At 34.6% G+C, this 15,845-nt stretch overlaps 2 protein-coding genes across 2 annotated transcripts; both read right to left on the bottom strand.

Moving 5' to 3' along the window:
- Positions 1–1,095: 1,095 nt before the first annotated feature.
- On the bottom strand, positions 1,096–2,993 carry LOC141655865 (dehydration-responsive element-binding protein 1E-like). The gene has a single exon (XM_074462888.1). The coding sequence runs from the start codon at positions 2,959–2,961 to the stop codon at positions 2,302–2,304; it is 660 nt and encodes a 219-aa protein (XP_074318989.1). The 5' UTR covers positions 2,962–2,993; the 3' UTR covers positions 1,096–2,301.
- Positions 2,994–14,346: 11,353 nt separating this feature from the next.
- Positions 14,347–15,309, bottom strand: LOC141655864 (dehydration-responsive element-binding protein 1A-like). Its single transcript, XM_074462887.1, has one exon. The coding sequence runs from the start codon at positions 15,151–15,153 to the stop codon at positions 14,485–14,487; it is 669 nt and encodes a 222-aa protein (XP_074318988.1). The 5' UTR covers positions 15,154–15,309; the 3' UTR covers positions 14,347–14,484.
- Between the last annotated feature and the right edge of the window lie 536 nt (positions 15,310–15,845).

Here is a 15,845-nt window from a genome sequence, read left to right as displayed (position 1 = left end):
TATGTGGATTTGCGGAAATGTAGGGTTTCCCTACTCAGTTGATTACGTAATTGATTTGAGATTAATTGTATAACATGTTTAATTGGATTGAGATTGGTTGAAATGATATTGTGATTGGTATTGTTGTTATGGGACCATTTTCGGGAGATGGTTCCAACCCCATGTTCGCCTCTTGTGGCTCCCGTCACAAGGGATGTGGACATTAATTATCTAGGTTCGCTCGTTGCGATGAGCGGGGCTTACGTGAGCAAGGCTGTGGTCCCCCACTGGCGGTGAGGGTTACCTGTTGCAATGGGTAACCTGGCAGGGCTATACACTTCGGTGTGTCGTCGGTTACTGGTTACTATTGGAGTTTGGAGGATGGTTACTAAAGTTGGATTGGTTTGTGTATTGATTGTATCTTTGTACTTTCTTATTTTGGTTATGCAGTTGACTGACCCCGTTTATTGTTTTCAAAACTGTGGTGATACATTTGGGGATGGTTAGCAGTTGGTTTAGCAGATATTGGATGTTGATGTTGCTTGCGGGATATGGATGAGATCGAGTCATCGCGCTGTCTAACTAGCTGTCGCTGTCACTTATGCTTAGTTGTTCTTTTCAGTTGTATGTTTCGGAGTTGTACTTCTTTTGTTATGTTTGTATAAACATTAAAGGTACTTTTATAAACGTTCTTTTATGGTCTCTTTGATATACTAATTATCTCGGACAACCGAGATGGTAACGCCCTTACTTATTGGGGAGGTCTTGTTAAAGCTCCTTGGTAAGTGGGGGTGTCGAAATAAAAGATATTTTCTCAAAATAAGCTATTTGGTCAAAGGAAATAAAAATAAAAGGGTGTTGAAATATTAATCAAATAAACTCACTGAATGTGTGAAATCCATTTATCAAATAGAGTATGAAACTAAATATTTTTCGAAAAAATTATTAGTAAAAAAACCAATAATAATTTAACAGAGACGACCATGTAACCCATTATGACAAATTGACAATCAAACCCAAATCTTTATTGGGTAAATTATTCATCAAATGAGATATTTCTCAAAACCTCATTACAAACATACACACAAGATATTTATATTGTTGTACGGACACATTGATATCTTTTGTTGCGCCTCTGCTGCACCAGTATCCACTGTTAATAATAGTACAACTGTATAATATTATCCACTTTAGGCCAAAATCTCACGATTTACAATTACGCTCCTTCTCAAAACACATTCTTTTACATCAACAAATCAAAAACTTATAAAAACCCCATTATTCAATAGTTTCAGTAAGAGGATAATGCCCGTCTTAAATTATAATTTATGCAAAAACTTATCAACACTACTTCGTATTAACTAGTTTGTCATGCTCAGGGTTTCAACTATGAACAAGTGGGTTTACACAAATAAATTCATTAATTATGTAGATGACATATATAGTTGAACCAGTTGAATTATTGACTAAATGACTAATTATATATTTGACCGACTTAGATTTGAACCAATTGTGATCAAAATAGTCTTCCCTCTATTTACACCCAAAAAAAGAAAAGAATTGTAGATTCCATTGTCCAAAAAGCCAACCTTTAATTGTGCTTCAAATTAACATGCTACTTCATATTCGATCTCCTCTTTATATGATAATATCACTCGATATCGGTGAATAAAAGTATAAAACGAACACAAATTCTTGTTTCAGACCGACATTTTTGGTCTTATTTGTCAGACGGATAAAATGTTGCCATTTTTTAAGAAAATGTAACCAATTAATTCACAAAATGTTATGACTAGAGGTGTTATTTTTTACCCTGAAAATGATGTGAACAATAATGGTAACATGTTATCAAAAAATAACAACATTTTATTGTAAAAAGATAACATGTTACCCGTCTTATTTCAGACCAAAAGCAATGGTCTTAAGAAAAACGGACTGTAAAACGAATGAGCACCCTTTCCATTTATTTGGAAAGAGATATGGAGGAAACTGAGCCGTTTGAATCCTCTCCATTTCTTTATAACAGTTTAGATTATCGCTTGAAACGATTTAGCGGTTACAAAGAAGTAATGGATGATGATCTGGAAAAGATACCAGACATACATGAAACAGATAGAAGTAACAGCAAGTCTCACTTTTGAACGTCACAAGCTTATAACCTCTCACAAGTCCTGTAAAAGGTCACAAGCTTGTTACGAAAAGCATCCGTCGCAATTAAGATACCAAATCAAATACGTATGTACGTCAAAACTTTCCTGCAACACACCCACAAAATTAAAATGCAATATTAACGAATTCACAAATTCAACATGTATGTATGGTTTAGTAGTTCCAGAGTGACAGGTCAGCAGCCTCAGGCTCCAAGTCATCATAACTGTAACAGCTAGGACAACTTGGCTGATGAGGTGGCGGTAACATCACAAGCCCATGGTACATGTCAGCCATCAACATAGGCATGTCAAACACCATGTCGTCATCCATATACCCCACAGTCTGCTCCGATTGTGCTAATTCGTTCCGCAGTGCTGCGGGGCGAAACGCCTGTGCCGCCTCAGCCGCCGCTGTCTGAATATCTTTGGCGTCGGACGAGACGGGGACGGGAAGCCGCCACACTGAGTCGGCGAAATTAAGGCAGGCGCCTCGTTGACCGCGTAATTGGATAGCGGCCACGTCATGGGCACGTGCTGCCATGATGGGAGTTAGGTATGTGCCTAACCATATTCGGTCTTTATTATTGGGTAGTCGTACCTCGGCTACCCATTTACCGGAGCTCCGTAGTCGGACTCCCCGGTAAATAGGGTGGCGGGTCTCTTTAAACTTTTTCCGACCTGTCCGATTTTTCGGGTGGGCTGCTGCTAACATCAGCCCACCTGTGTCCTCGTCGGTTGACGGACTTAAACTTTCGAGTTGGAACTCATCATTATTGGTACAATTTTTCATGTTATATATTGTGGTTTTATTTGGGATGGATGAGGTGGTCATTTTTGGTATGATACCGAGTAATTGATATTAACCGTATAAAAATATAAGTACCTATTTATAGAAAAATAAAATATCTAAAACTAAAATGGCATCGCTGCGAAAAGCAGTGAATAAAACGCGCGGACACAAAGTATACAACTATACAAGGGAGCAGCTGAATGCTGATCTGGAGGAATTAGTGGTTGAAGGGATAGTGTGTGGGTCCCACTTGCCCTACCTAATGCCTATTCCCGGCTACTTGTGTTTTCTGTATTGCTTGCCCTAGCTAATTTGGATAATAAAAGTGTTTAAAAAATACTTATGCAACATCTTAGTGTGACCCTTCATACAAAGTTGCTTGTAGTAGTGTGGTGTCCTTTTTGTTTTTCTGTTATTTATTTAGCTATTTTATTTATAGGTGTTTTATTTGTTTATTTAACCTTTTTTATTTATAGGTGTCTTATTTGTTTATGTAATAGAATATGATGACATGTAGGTATAGGGTTCCAAATCTATTCCTTCTTAAAAAAATTTGGTTCAATCTAAACTTATAAGCTAAGGGGAACAAATGATGTTCAAAATCAACGCAAAATTAAAAGGTGTATACGAGATTTCAAGGGATTGGAACGAAATTAAAATTCATTGAAAATCTAACCTCATTCCATAATGCTCCAATCAAACATTGAAATAGATTAAATCCATCGCATTTTATTTCATTCCAAAATAGCATACCAAACACATCCCAAGACTTATTAGCTAGTAATAATGCATCTACGCTTTGTGTAGAAAGCATTACCTTAATACGAGGCGATTTGTTGTATATATATTAGATTTAAGATTAGATTCAACGACGACTTCATCGATTGTGTATATATCACTCATGTAATATTTCTTATATAAACCACATCTTATTTACAAAGTACTTCGTATCATATTATTACGAGTGACAAAACATTTGCAAAGAAAATTGATTTTTGTATCAAAAGCAAACTTAAAGAACTGACCAAGACATGGTGAACAAAATACAAACAATTTGAGGGATTATCCGGCTGCAAAGGATATTTGGAATTTGTATAATCCCAATGTCATTTTTTTTCCATGAACCTTCAGCAATGGATCCACTATCTCTCCTCCAACAACTTTGCGATCAGTTTCTCATAGTCGTCCTTTCTATTACGACGCCTATGGATGAAGCGTAATGATAGAATCTTCAATACCTAGCAATATCCTCGAGTTAACTGTACAATAAGGACCCGAACTTTAACATAATTTTGCGATAAGGACCTGAACTTTGTTTTAGACACTTTAAGGACCTCAATTTATTTATTTGACTAAAATACCCTTGCATGTCAATATTTTGTTTTATTTATGTTACCAAAAAACAATATTAATAGTTTTGTACTCCCTCCGTCCCGGTCATTTGTTGTCCTTTTCCATTTTTGGGTATCTCAGTCAATTGTTGTCCTTTCTATTTTAAGAATGAATTTGATAAGCAATTTGATCATTCATACTCAATTTGTTCTACTTGTCATTTAATTACTAATTGGCTATTTCCCCTTTCCTTGATCTTTCTGCCAAAACCAAAAGACAACAATTGACCGAGACGGATGGAGTATTTTTCTTTGTTTTCAGGATAAAGTGCTTTCGCACTTCTTAGTTGTTAATACAAGTGAAATAAATTTTTGTATAAATTTTACATAAAAATGAGGTTAAGATAACAAGTACGACTATATGAAGATCTGTTAAAATCTAACCCGACTCGATTTTTCCTGGGTCTAGACCCAAAAATCTCAACCCGCGACCCGTTCATCCCCAAAACGAGTCCTTAATTTAGGCAAAACCCGACTCAAACGGGTCAACCCATTAAGACGAAGAAAATTCAAGAATTTTATTATAATATTAATATTACGCATTATATTTGAAATAGTGTTTAAAGTTTTATTGTTTCTTATTTTTTAAATTAAAACACTATTAAAAAATCATTTTTATAATAAAATAATTATTATAATAAATATAGAAACTATATTTTGACATGTATTATGTCCCGACCCATTTGACAAGTAATTTTACGCACGTTCAAAGTAGTTGAAACACATAAGTATTTGATAAGAATTAAATTACTCTTTACGCACATTCAAAGTAATTTTCAAGAAAAAGAAAAGTAATTGACTCATTTTATTTTATATTTTTTCTTGATTGTTTATAGAAATAATATTCAATAAACATATTAGAAGGGTAAATTTGTCCAATAATCAAAATGAGGTCCTTAAAGTCTCTAAAAAAAGTTTGGGTCCTTATCGCAAAATTTTGTGAAAGTTTGGGTCCTTGTTGTAGTGTTAACTCCAATATCCTCCTATCCAGCCTTGGCTTAACGAAGTGCACAGACAATTTCACTCCTGGACTCCTGCTCAGGTTTGCCCCGCCCTAGCCTACTCCTCAACATAACCCTTTCGGTAAACCATTTAGATGGCCCCTCCTTCTCTTCATCGACTAAAATTAATGTCGATGCTTCCTTCTGTAGAACTCCTTAGTTTGTGCAAACAATAAAAAAAAAAAAAAAAAAATTAAAATATGACATATATTTGAAAAAAAATACTTTAAAGTCAAGACTCCGAGTTGAGATCATTTGTTCCACTTTTGTGTCTCATCTTATATACCATAGCCTTGATATCTTGACACGTCACACATTCACACCTACAATCATAAAACTGGTAATTACATAAACCAAAGAGATTGTGCGTCATTAAAAAAAGCAGTAAAATATAGTCTCTTCGATCCACACCAAAGGCAACATAGGCAAAAATGGAGTATTTAAGAAAAGATGGAAAAAGTGAGGGTAAAGAGGGAAATAATAGGTGGACCATGTAATTGTGAGTTTAATCGTGGGATGGCATGTGGGGTATGTAATGAAATTTTGTGTAAATATGAAATGGGTATAAGGACAACTTGGTAATATTGTGGGCCAGACAAAGTACGGAGTATGTTATCTTTGGTGTTGATCGTCCGTTTTAGGTAAGTGTTACCTTTAATGTGGATCGGAAGAAGTAATAAATAAGATGGAACACAAAATGAGACAGATGATTTACACTAACTCGAAACTAGTAAAATAAAATTTATAAAGAAATTTTCTCATTTTGAGTTTCAACTATTAAAGTAATATACTCGTAGATATTTTCTCAACTTGGGTTTGTTAAGTTAATAATGCTCCCCACTTGTGTACTCATTAATCACTATTATAATGAGGTGAGTGGGGTGTCACTATTTAGAGATACAACTCGTTTAGATTCCTGCTATTTAGTACGGATTAGTAAAATTTGCCCAATTCAGGCCTATAGTCTCGGCCAAAATACGCCTAAATCACGTTCTAACATCATAAAGTTATCTGTTTTTGGGCTAAATCTGAATTTAATTAAATACTGTATATCACCAATTCATCATTGATTCGAATTCTTTTCCAAACAAGATAGAACACTGTTTCTCAATGATTAAATGGGCATTATAATTTGTGATCTTGAAATTCAGTTGGTAATTAGTGGCTTTTGCTTCAAAACAAAGATAAATAACATAACATACTTATAACATTAGGTGACGTAAAATATTGATCTTGTGAAAAATATATATATATAGCAATTGAACTGTATGAAAATATACAATTAAAATCTACAATAATACTACTAAATATCGGCTTTTACCCTATAAATTAACGTATTTTGCTTTGTATAAATAAATAATTATAAATATCAAACTTACTCTGACAATTAAAAACGCGTTATTTGTGAGAGAATTTCGTGACAAAATCAAAAATTGTTCGCAAAACGAGTCATTTTACCAATTGTTTAGTTTTTGAGCATTATAATAAGGTTTTCGAGTTTTGTTTTAAAATTTCCGAGTTTTACTATAAAGTTTCTGAGTTCATTCAATTAGACATTAATCTCAAAAAATTACATTATAACTAAAAAATATTACATATAAGCTCAGTTAAATTTGAGTTTTGACAGCAAAAAAATAAAATGTAACTTATAAACTTTAAAAAACTTAGAAAAAAATATACATAAGCTCAAAAGCTAATGATGTCTGAGGTAGTACATCTGAGGTAGTACATCCGATGTATGTTCCTATTTCTTAGTAATAAATCGCAAAACGGGCCATTTTCCCGTATTTGCAACGGATATGGTTGGTAGTTAACAACACATTTTTATAATCTAAATACGGGAGAGTAATAATACTTTTGATCATAACCTAATTATCAACGATGATGTAGTTAGTCTTAACTGAAACAGATTAATTATTATTATTTGAAATAATGAAATAATTCTTGTTAGAAATTGTACAAAAATACTTTAATGGTTTGAAATTAGGTGATTAAAAGAGTACGTGTTTTTAACAAGAGAATGTTAAATTTCTTTGGTAAATATATTTATATCCAAAACCTGACTTTCATAAGTGTCTTATATTACTAGTATAGTCCACATTTAGGTTATCTTGAATTTTTTTGTAAAGGGCATATACAAATTTTTTTGATAAAAAGTCTTGAAAGTTGTGAATTAATTGCTCTCTAGTAAGACGGTTTTACAATATAATCCGGCGTTATTAGGTAAACAGCATATTAGGTGAAATCAGTAGATTTCGACTTAAATAGTAGATTGACCAATCAATTTAATAATTTTATTTGTTTGGGTTAATGGCATATTCAGATAGCATATTGGTCGGAATCTATTATTTTTGAATAATGCTGCTAATTTTTTTTTTTTTTTTTGGTGCTTAAGAGGGGCTAAGCCCCGAGTAGACTAATTATTAGCTATTACACGGGGAATGACTACCCCGAAGACATCTTCCCGAAGGATATTGCTCAACTCCGTGTATGGGACATTTAAATGAGTAGGAATGGTGCTTGAGTTGATTCCTCGGTTAGCTAAAAGATCCGCTGCTCTATTCTCTTTTCGATAAATATGCTCCAACTTGGTCCGGTAATTACCAAACATGAAAATGGTAGATATGTTATATGATCTGGTAATTACCAAACACGTTATTTTAATTCTACTAATTTGTTAAACCTGCTACTAAAATTTGTCAACCGTATTCTACTAACGCTATCTACTATCGTAAATCTATTTATGTCGTTTGCCAAACATAGCCTCCCTCTTTTTCAGTATAACTAATTCCTCCTTTAATTCCATTTTAGGTATATTCACTATGATCTAACTGTACTCGTTCCTTTAATAAGAACCAAGTATATATATTCCTTTTCCTTAAAATATTATGCCCAAAACTAGTTAGATCATAGAGAAATGGAAGGAAAATCAGTGTATAATGAAATAAAAAAATTGATTAACAAAATACCATTCTACGGAGTATATAAATTTTTACATAAGGCCATTTTACATGAAAATTTGTGTATGTGAAAATCAGTAGAAGACTTTAAAATCGATGTTTTAACTTTTCGTTAACGTACATAATAAGCATAGCATATTTTAAACAGCAAGTCGATCCCCTATATGATGGTATATCCGTTACAAGCTTGCGCCGGGTCAAGTACTACCTTATGGGTAGATAAAACAAAACACATTGTTACTCCCATAACACTCTGCTTTTGCCTTGTCAACCCACATGAATAGTATTTAATCGATCGCATGGGTAGTCATTAATCGATCGCAAACTTATAACAGATATACCCGTCAAAATTTGTGATTTTAAAAAATCTAATTACTCCCTGTAACGAACGATTGTTGTTCCTTGGATGGAATCTATGAGCATTCACTGTCGGGGCAGAAAAGGACAAGGAAACTTTAGAACACCGTTTACTTGTTTTAACACTTGACAGTTATTTAACGGCAGTAACTGGCAATAACCAGTCAAAGGTTGTCAATAACCGGCACCCGTCGTTAATAAACTTGTTAACACTCCGTATTATAATGACGACGAGTTGACGTAACGGCAACGGTAACAGTTTTACAATGAGTGGACCGAGATGCTTTGTGCGTAATAATTTATGGATCACAAATTCTCATTTGTGACGGCACATATCCGTCACTTTAGAGTGACGGATACCATTTTACCTCACAAAGTACCCATTTTTCTCTCTCTGCAATACTATTCATGTGGTCCCCTTTCTCCACTAACCTATTTTGTTACCATTTTAACTCACAAAATATCCGCCACAAATGGTGACCCGTCACAAGGGAGACCAATTGTTTATGGATTGTGTTTGACATTGACATTTGTTGATTTTAACACTTTAGAATAGAATACATTTATTAAAGGATATTATTTTTTCGTATATGTATTATATTCGTTTCGATTCTGAAATATCTTTCATTTTTCAACTATTTAGTTATCTCTAAATTACCTTCCAATATCTTACTTATATTTTATTTCAACAACGCATTTACTCCCACTTGACTCACTTGTATCCTTATAGGAGTACGTAATTCTTATTGATTGTTTATATTTATACTCCTTAAGGATAAGGATCACTTTTTCATTGGTAAATATTTATATCTTTAACTATGTGGGACAGCTTGAACAAATATATACTCGCTTCATTCAACTCCACACTACCATTATCTATTTTGTACACTATTTATAGTTAAACATTCAATTTTATATTCATGCGGGATCTTATTTTATTCGTCTTTACGAGTACATTAAAAATATCCAACTTTTATATTTTTCGCAAATACATAGCTAACGATATTTAACGCGTAAAAGACGTGTTTGCAAACGTGAAAAAAGAAAGTGGTAGTGTGGAGTTGAATGGAGGGAGTAATATTCTTTGAGAATGAGACTTCGTTGTGATAAAATTTGAAAATTAGGGAATGAAATTTACAAACAACTAACCCTAACTGAAAAATAAACCCTAATTAATTGTTAGTCAAATTACATAAATTATAATTTCTTGTTACTGTTTTCAATATTACAAATTAAGTCCAAATTCTAACGTTGATAATGGTAGTCAATTTGGTTATCTCTTCAATCATTCGATCAAATTAAGTGAGATTTTTTCTTAGACTTAAAGATGTGAATAAATAACGTTGACAAGCAAATTAAAATGTTTTTAGTAGGTTTAAAAACTAACTTTTGGCTAAAGTGCTAGACAAATTATTTTCTATGTAAGTCCTTCACTTATAAAATTATAACCCCGTGAAAAGAAGTTTAACAAGACAAAGGACTACCGAAACTTCTACTTTTTGGCTTCAAGAACATGCTTTACAATTTACGTCTACGTTTATGAATTTGTGTAGAATTATGTGTATTATTTTGATTTTTTCGGTATTTATAAAGTATCCTCTTTTTTTTTTTTTTTTTTTTTTTTTTTTTGAAACAACCCCAAGGCGGGTTTACCTCATCTCATTAATATCACTAGAAACCAACGACATAACATGTTCGGGTAGCAAACTATCCCAAAACTGCTTACCTATGACCGTCGAACCAAAATGGGCAAGCTCATGAGCTACACCATTGAGTTTTCGACTAACAAAAGACCAACAAACATAATCGAAATCAGAACAAAAATAAAGAATGTCATCTAGCAGTAAATGAAAATCGTTATTTCCTTGCTACACAAACCAATACCGTACCACTACAACCCGTGACCCCGACAAGCATCAAATTCAACCAACTCGTGACCGACGTTTTTGTTATAAACTTGTGACCTCTCACAATCTGCAAGTATAAGAACAAGTGGGTGAGAAACTATGAGAGATCACAAGCGAGACTATCCGTAAAAGAGAGATAACTCCATTGACGAGAATATGAGATCGGGTGAGGAAGAAGTGTCATGCCTACATGATTGGCTACTTGTAAGCTCACTTATTACCAAAAAAGGATAAATAATACACACTCGATCGTTACTTCCCCCCACTCCCAAGTCCCCATAGAGAGACAAAGACAAATACAGCGAAAAACAAAAAAACTAGGCCAGCAAGTCCTCATATCTCAACCACATAAATTATCAGCCCCACACCTCTTATTATAACATTTAAAAGTACTTATATAGCCCCCCTTTTTACATACATCGTTGAACAATTGGGTATTTCTTAATAAACGCAAATTCTCACCTGTGACGGGTACTATTCCGTCACAAGTTTACGACGAGTCAAATGTGACCATTTTATGAGAAAATGTAACCATACATAAAAAGGTAACATTTTACGATGCTGTTATGTTTGATCTTTCGTTATTAAAGTAAGCCTTCGGGTTTTCCCCTCAAAAAAAAAAAAAAAAAGTGGTCACATTTGGCCCGTCGCAAATTGTGACCGTCATAAGAGAGACCTACTGTTAAAAAAAAGGTAGGGACTTACATTGATTTGTACTACATGCTATTCACTGACATCTTTCACATTTCCTAAACCGGTAAATCACAATAATCTTTCACTTTCCTTATTTGTCTATCGTTTGTGGTTAATAACTTAATATAACATGTAACCCCACATTTTCCAAATTCTTTCATTTTCCTCCACTAATGAGGAAGATAGAGAATAGGAGAGCGTAATTTGTTATTGAATTTACTATTATAAAGTATCAAAAAGACAAAAGAAAAAAATGAATCGTGTTAAATTGTGTAGAATATGATGATATCTAATTAGGTTGAACTCGCATAAAAATGGGTCGTGAATAATTGCATTATCTCATAAAGGTTGTGGGTTCAAGACTTCTAAACATGATTTTGTGGATTAGTTTAGTGGATGTGTGAATTACATTCTCTTTTAAAGATTGTGAATTTAAGTCTTCTAAAAGCGATTTGCCTTTTAAAACATTTTTACTCCATAAAATAACCGTTACCACGCACAACGAACATTAATTCTTATTATGATAAATACCAAAATACACTTAACTTTGAAAGTTTTATTACATACCAAAAAGGCAACTCTCACTAGAAATTCTAAGCTAGATAGGTCACGGACTCACAACCACTGTTGTTCATTTATTTTTCGGTTTTTTCCCATGGTACCCTCGAAATTTGGCAGATTACACATGGTACCCCTCCTTTTAACTTTCTACATATGGTACCCTTGTGTTTACGTTTTTTTCCCAGAATGCTCCTAGCCAAACTTCCGTCATCACTCCGTTAATCTTTTGACTAATGACCTTTTTATTTTTGTTATTTAATACACTAATAATACATAAATCCATATTTTATACAATATACTAACTTTAATATCTAAATCCCCAAACCACCCATTATCATCATCTTATTCAAAATCACCAAAAAAGCCTCCACTTTCACCCACCACCATATCAACCACCATCATCATCTTCAATCACCACTGCCCACACCAACAACGACGACCACCACCAACCGCCAACAATGACAACACCAACAACCACAACCACTAAAAAAAAATCAGATCTGAAAAAAATTTCACCAAAAAAAAAAGTAGAAAGACAACGACATCAACAACCGCTCTTTCTCCACCAGCCCCACCGTCAACCACCTTCCCCCCTCCAACCACCAACACAGCTCTATTTTTTTTAATAAAGGAATGTCGGCCGCAGTCGGTGATGGGGTGCGTGAGTGGTGGCGATATTCAGAGGGTTGTGCGGCAGGGGGAAGAAGAAAGGGTAAGGGGAAGAAGAAATACGAAAAGGGTGTGCGTTGGTGAAGGTTGTGCGATGGATGTCGATTTTGGTTGTGACGACATGATAGTCATGGTGTTTTTGTGTGAAAGGAGTGCGGAATGAGATAGGGGAAAGAGGAGAGAGGCGACAGGTCGTTGTGGATTGCTTTGCCGACATCGGCAAGGTGGCGGCTATGTGGTGGCGTCGGCGTGGTGGTCGTCGAAGGCATGACAAGTGGCGGAAGTTATGAAGATGATGATGGTGATTGGTATGGTGGGTGAAAGAGAAGAGTTTTTGGGGTGATTTTGAAGAAGATGATGATAAGGGTGGTTGGGGATTTAGATATTAAAATTAGTTTATTGTATAAAATATGGATTTATGTATTATTAGTGTATTAAATAACAAAAATAAAAAGGTCATTAGTCAAAAGATTAACGGAGTGATGACGGAAGTTTGGCTAGGGGCATTCTGGGAAAGAAAAACGTAAACACAAGGGTACCATATGTAGAAAGTTAAAAGGAGGGGTACCATGTGTAATCTGCCAAAGTTCGAGGGTACCATGAGAAATTTCCGTTTACTTTTTGCGCTCTTTCTATCCAAATCTTAGAATGATCACTGCAGTGATATATAATCAAATACGGAGTATTTATTTACAATATACAATCTAACATCATTCACAATTTTCAAAATACATCAAATTTACAGTTTTGCCTTGTAAATGCAAATTCTTATTTGTGATGGGCATATCTGTCGCAAGTTTATGACGGATCAAGTACAATTCACGTGAGGTAGATAAGATAAAAACAGAATAACTAAAAATAGCAATTTATTTTGTCTTATCTACCCACATAAATAGTACTTAACCCGTTGTAAGGGAGACTGACTGCCTTGTAAAAGGCCGTACGACAAAAATAGTTGTATCACTTGGTTGATAAAATGTGCATAGAGTGTCCCATGGGAATAACTAATTAGCAAGCAAAAATAATCCCCTTTCAAGAGCAAAATGATAAAAGAAGTGGCCAAGTGGGTCTAGTATATGAGACCTATATATGACTAATCGACTATAAACATAAACCATCTCTATTATTGTAGAGGATAATGTCCGTCTAAAACTGTAGATAGATAGTGACCTTCTTATAAAATGTAAGTAGGAGGAAAAGTGGGGTTATCCATTTTTCACCACTTATACTATTTACTCTCATTTTATAAAAGAGACATTATCCACTTATAGTTTTAGACAAATAGTATACCTCTAAACTGAGAATTTGGAATATATAAAAGGTAAACATTACTTCGTACATGAGATTGAGACAGAAAAGGGTCAACATACGTTGCTCACATATGTAATAATGTTGCCCACTTGTTACCAAAAAAGGGTAGAGAAATCCACACTCGTTACTTCCACTCATCCTATTTTATTGACAAAAATGGTTACAAGGTACCAAATGGGGGGTCCGCAAAATCTTCAACCAATTAAATCCTTAAGCAAAATATTTCCTCCAAATTTTACATTTCGAAAAGTTTATGCAAAAACATCCCAACACATCCCTTTAGATATGTATCTCTCTCTTCCCCTGTTTTTTTCCCCTTCTAAAATAGAACAGAGTACTCTTCAGACTACACGACTATTTTAAAATGTTTCTGAACGTAAGATACCCATGAGTATCAAATTAGTTGACATGAAAGCTTGTATTTTTTCATTTTCTTCATGTTAATCCATTTTTAATAAAAATTGGCATTTAACTGATCATAACTGATGACGAGTTTCAAAGACGATGATTTTTGTTTTCAGATTTACCATCTTTACGAAATCTTTTTCACCATTTATTTAGCAAAGAACATAGCAATCAATTGAATATTATTACATATGCTATATTGCTATAGACTATCTTCTTTCTACCACACAAACATCAATAAAAAAATTATTGTACAACAAAAAAAAAAAAAAAAAAAAACACAAATCAATTCAAATATGAAAAACATTTCTTATAAAGAGTGGCTCCAAAGTGATATGTCATCATCTTCAAATTTCACATCATCATTTTCATAACTACAACAGCTTGAACTACTTGGCTGCTGATGTGGCAGTGGCATTCCAAGCCCCTGGTACATGTCAGCCATGACACCTGGCATATTAAACACCATATCCTCATCCATGTAATCCTCATTCTCCTCCTTCAAAGGCGGAGGAGCCGGAGGCGGAGGCGGTACATTGAGTGACTCAATAGTGGGCCGAAACTCCCTTGCCGCCTCCGCCGCCGCTTTTTGGATATCTTTGTTGTCGGACGAGGCGGGAACAGGGAGCCGCCATACAGAATCGGCAAAGTTGAGACAGGCACCTTCATGGCCTCTTAATGCTATGGCAGCCACGTCATGAGCGCGTGCTGCCATTTCGGCTGTTTCGTATGTTCCTAACCATAGTCGGTCCTTTTTGTTGGGCAGCCGGACCTCGCTCACCCATTTACCGGATTTCCGTAGTCGGACTCCCCGGTAAACTGGGTGGCGAGTCTCCTGAACCTTTTGGCGACCTGCCCTTTTCTTCGGGTGGGCTGACGCTAACATTAGCGTCAGCCCACCCGTATTCTTACCAGTCGAGGGGGACGGGTTTGAACTTTCGGGTCGTAAAATATTATCGTTGTTATTAATGTCACTCATTGTCGTTCGATGTTATAGTGCACGAGGGGATTAAAATGTTCTAATTATGGTATGTTTTTGTTGAAGTGTGAAATGTGAGTGTAGGTGTATATAGAGTAAAAATAAAATATCTAAATGACTGTGTTTTTTATTTTTAGATATAAACGTATCTAAATGACAGTGTTAAGAAACGGAAAAGGGGAAAAACGCGCGGACTTCAAAACAGCTGGAGTAAGATCTATGATGTGGAGGAGGGAGAAAGAGTGTATGTGACTATGTGGTTCCTGTTAGTTTTCCAAACTTCGATGGGTCCCCCTTCATACAATTCTGCAATTTCAGCACATTACATGCTGACACGTACCACCAAGTATGATTTCTTTTTCTTATTTTTAACCACCATCATTTATCACCCAAATCCTATTACTTCCTCCCATCTAAACCAAAGGTAACACTTACTTTTTGACACTATTTATGGTCGTAAGAAATCTTTGATATAATTCTTAATCTGTAAGATAAAATATAGTCATGTGAGATCTTGTTTGATTTATCGCCATGAGTGCTATAAGAATATCAATTTTTTTATAATTTTTAATAATGTGTAATTAAAGATATTCACGTTGCAAAACGTGTCTCGGCAAACGTGATAAAGCAACTGTTACCTTTAATTTGGATGAGAGGGAGTATATACTAAGAGAATAAAAATTCTCAAATGT

The sequence above is a fragment of the Silene latifolia genome, chromosome 5 (assembly GCF_048544455.1).
Source record: "Silene latifolia isolate original U9 population chromosome 5, ASM4854445v1, whole genome shotgun sequence".
In the NCBI taxonomy this organism is placed as follows: domain Eukaryota; kingdom Viridiplantae; phylum Streptophyta; class Magnoliopsida; order Caryophyllales; family Caryophyllaceae; genus Silene; species Silene latifolia.
Note: the sequence above shows the minus strand (reverse complement) of the source record. Positions and strands in the feature narration are given on the sequence as shown.

Excerpts from the sequence above, each read along its gene's own strand:
- LOC141655865 (XM_074462888.1), bottom strand. The coding sequence starts at position 2,961 with ATGACCACCTCATCCATCCCAAATAAAACCACAATATATAACATGAAA.
- LOC141655864 (XM_074462887.1), bottom strand. The coding sequence starts at position 15,153 with ATGAGTGACATTAATAACAACGATAATATTTTACGACCCGAAAGTTCA.